The sequence below is a fragment of the Engraulis encrasicolus genome, chromosome 7 (assembly GCF_034702125.1).
Source record: "Engraulis encrasicolus isolate BLACKSEA-1 chromosome 7, IST_EnEncr_1.0, whole genome shotgun sequence".
Lineage (NCBI taxonomy): Eukaryota > Metazoa > Chordata > Actinopteri > Clupeiformes > Engraulidae > Engraulis > Engraulis encrasicolus.
This window is the reverse complement of record NC_085863.1, coordinates 7554746-7557245: the sequence shown is the minus strand read 5'-3', so window position 1 is coordinate 7557245 and position 2500 is coordinate 7554746. Positions and strand designations below refer to the sequence as shown.

The 2500-nt window shown below is 44.7% G+C and overlaps 1 protein-coding gene across 1 annotated transcript in view; it reads left to right on the top strand.

The window, feature by feature from the left end:
• Positions 1-710: 710 nt before the first annotated feature.
• LOC134453318 (uncharacterized) overlaps positions 711-2500 on the top strand; it is a 5499-nt gene continuing 3709 nt past the window's right edge. Inside the window, exon 1 of the mRNA XM_063204196.1 lies at positions 711-722. Coding sequence (XP_063060266.1) covers positions 711-722 — 12 coding nt within the window. The remainder of the gene's footprint in view (positions 723-2500) is intronic.

The following is a 2500-nucleotide window of genomic DNA, read 5'->3' as shown; positions in this document are numbered from 1 at the left end:
TGAATGTGCTATAGGCTATTTAGGCCTAAAGACCAAAGTGTGCAAAATAGCCTATTCAGGATTAACCCATTTTGACCAGGAGACGCATTTCATGGCAAGCCGTATATGGACTAGCGAGTGCTCCCAAGTGCCACCTTGTGGTTGTTTTGGTACACTGCAGCTCGGCTGTGTTTGTGTGTATATGCGTGCACGCGTGCGTACGTGTGTCTGTGTCCGTGTGTGTGTGTGTGTGTGTGTGTGTCCTTGTGTGTGTGGGGGGGTGGTGTGCATCCGTGTGTGCATCCGTGTGTGTGTGTGTGTGTGTGTGTGCGTGTGTGCGTGTGTGCGTGTGTGCGTGTGTGCGTGTGTGCATGTGTGCATGTGTGTGCGTGTGTTTGTGTGTGTGCCTGCCTGTGTGTGTGTTTGTGTCCGTGTCCGTGTGTGTGTGTGTGTGTGTGTGTGTGTGTGTGTGTGTGTGTGTGTGTGTGTGTGTGTGTGTGTGTGTGTGTGTGTGTGTGTGTGTGTGTGTGCCTGCCTGCCTGCCTGTGTGCACATGTGCTTGTGTATTAGTGCACGTCATGGTAGTGCACATCACAGTGTGACATGACTTGTCTATGCATCAAGACATACATTATCTTTTTATATCCTAGGCTGTAAAATCCAGGACCTTTAATTAGGCATCCAATTACCTAGAGAGCCAAGTAGTCGTAAAATATATTTTCAGACGTCTCATGAATGCTCAGGTGAGGAGTACAGTTGGGTTGTGTGCTGTGTGTGTGTGTCTATGTGTGTAAATACCTCTTCCGTCTATCTTCACATCTGTATTGACCATTTCTACAGTATATATGTCCATGCACACGTTACAGATTTTGTGTGTGTGTGTGTGTGTGTGTGTGTGTGTGTGTGTGTGTGTGTGTGTGTGTGTGTGTGTGTGTGTGTGTGTGTGTGTGTGTGTGTGTGTGTGTGTGTGTGTGTGTGTGTGTGCGCGCGCCCTGTGGTACCTGCTCTGCTCCAGTCATAGTTGAGGGATGAGATGAGGGATGAGGTGATGCTAAGGCACCTGCCGCTTGCCTAACTTTTTGAAAGGTCATTTTCACTACACTTTTTTGTCACAATGTAGGCTTACTCTGGTCCATTTTGACACAATTGTCTACAAATGTTTGACGATCAAAAGCATGTGCCAATAATGCCTGATACATTACGTACGTGTATATAGCCCAGTGTTTTTTTTTAGGCGAGGCACCCTTTCAATTCATGAAAAATGTCAAGGCACCCTAAACCATCAAGCCGTAACTTGGCATCGCATCCGATATCACACCAGCTTAGAAAAGTAACACATTCGGAGAAGTCACACAGCCTACGTTCGAAGTTGCAACTAACTGGGCTGACCTAATTTTACTTTATTGTGCGTAAATGGCAGATGAAAGATTCCACTGACTTCATTTATTAATTTAGACAAATATGTATTATATTACATAATTGATTTATCAGCCACGTTTCCCCGGCACCCTGGTTGAGAAACACTGATTTAGCCTCTACATATAACCTAGTAAGGCAGTCAGAAGTTCCAGTGAGTTGGAGCCACTTCCTTGCTTTCGACCTGCCACCAACTGCGGTCTGCTAGAGCAGTGTTTCCCTTTTTTGTGTCATGTACCCCCTAAGCCTTTTCGTTGTACCATGAGTACCCCCTAACTCGTGTTTTACATCACTTTTTCTAGTGCAGTGTGACCACTGGCGTGCACAGACATTTTGGGGGGCAGGTCCGGGTGGTGATGGAGGGCATGTGGAACTGGCGGCTGCAATAACGGTTCGGTGTTTTTTTTTTTTTTAATTCACATTTTAATGAACATTCCACAGTACGCTAAACAAAACATTTCAATTTTTAAAAAATAAAGAATACTATGTTGGAAAGTTGAAATAATTAGATTACCATGCCTTGTGCATCATTTACCGCATGGACTAAAAAGTGTACTGTCGCTTTAAATGCGTGTCTCCAGCGCAGTGATCAGGAAGCGATTCATTAACAGATTCCTTACTTGGAAAACTCTGCATCTCCGGTCATTTTTCCTCCATTAGTACCGATTTTAATTAGTCCATGTGTGTTTCCAAACTGTTAAAACGAATATTAAAGCTTAATTCTCATTTCAAGACGTTGGCAAAGGGATTTAGTCTATTACACGGGTATTGTGAGTGAAAACTGCTACTTTGGGTCGGAGGTTTTATCTGTGTAGGCTACACTTTTCTGGAGGTGTCAAGCACAATCCTCTAGCCTATTACCTACCTGTTTCCCCCCACATAAGACATTGCTGTGTGCACCCTGCTTTGATTGCTGTGCTGTGCAGAAGGCTATAAGTGGCAGATTTGCTGGAATTTACGCACAACCTTTTGTTCTCCCTGGCCGTGACCGCTGTTCTGTTCCATGCCGTCCGTCACAAATGTGATTTGGTGCGTTGTAGTTCATCAGGAGACCAACGTTTCCCAAACATGAATCCTCTTGCTGTTTCCCAAACATTCTGTTAAT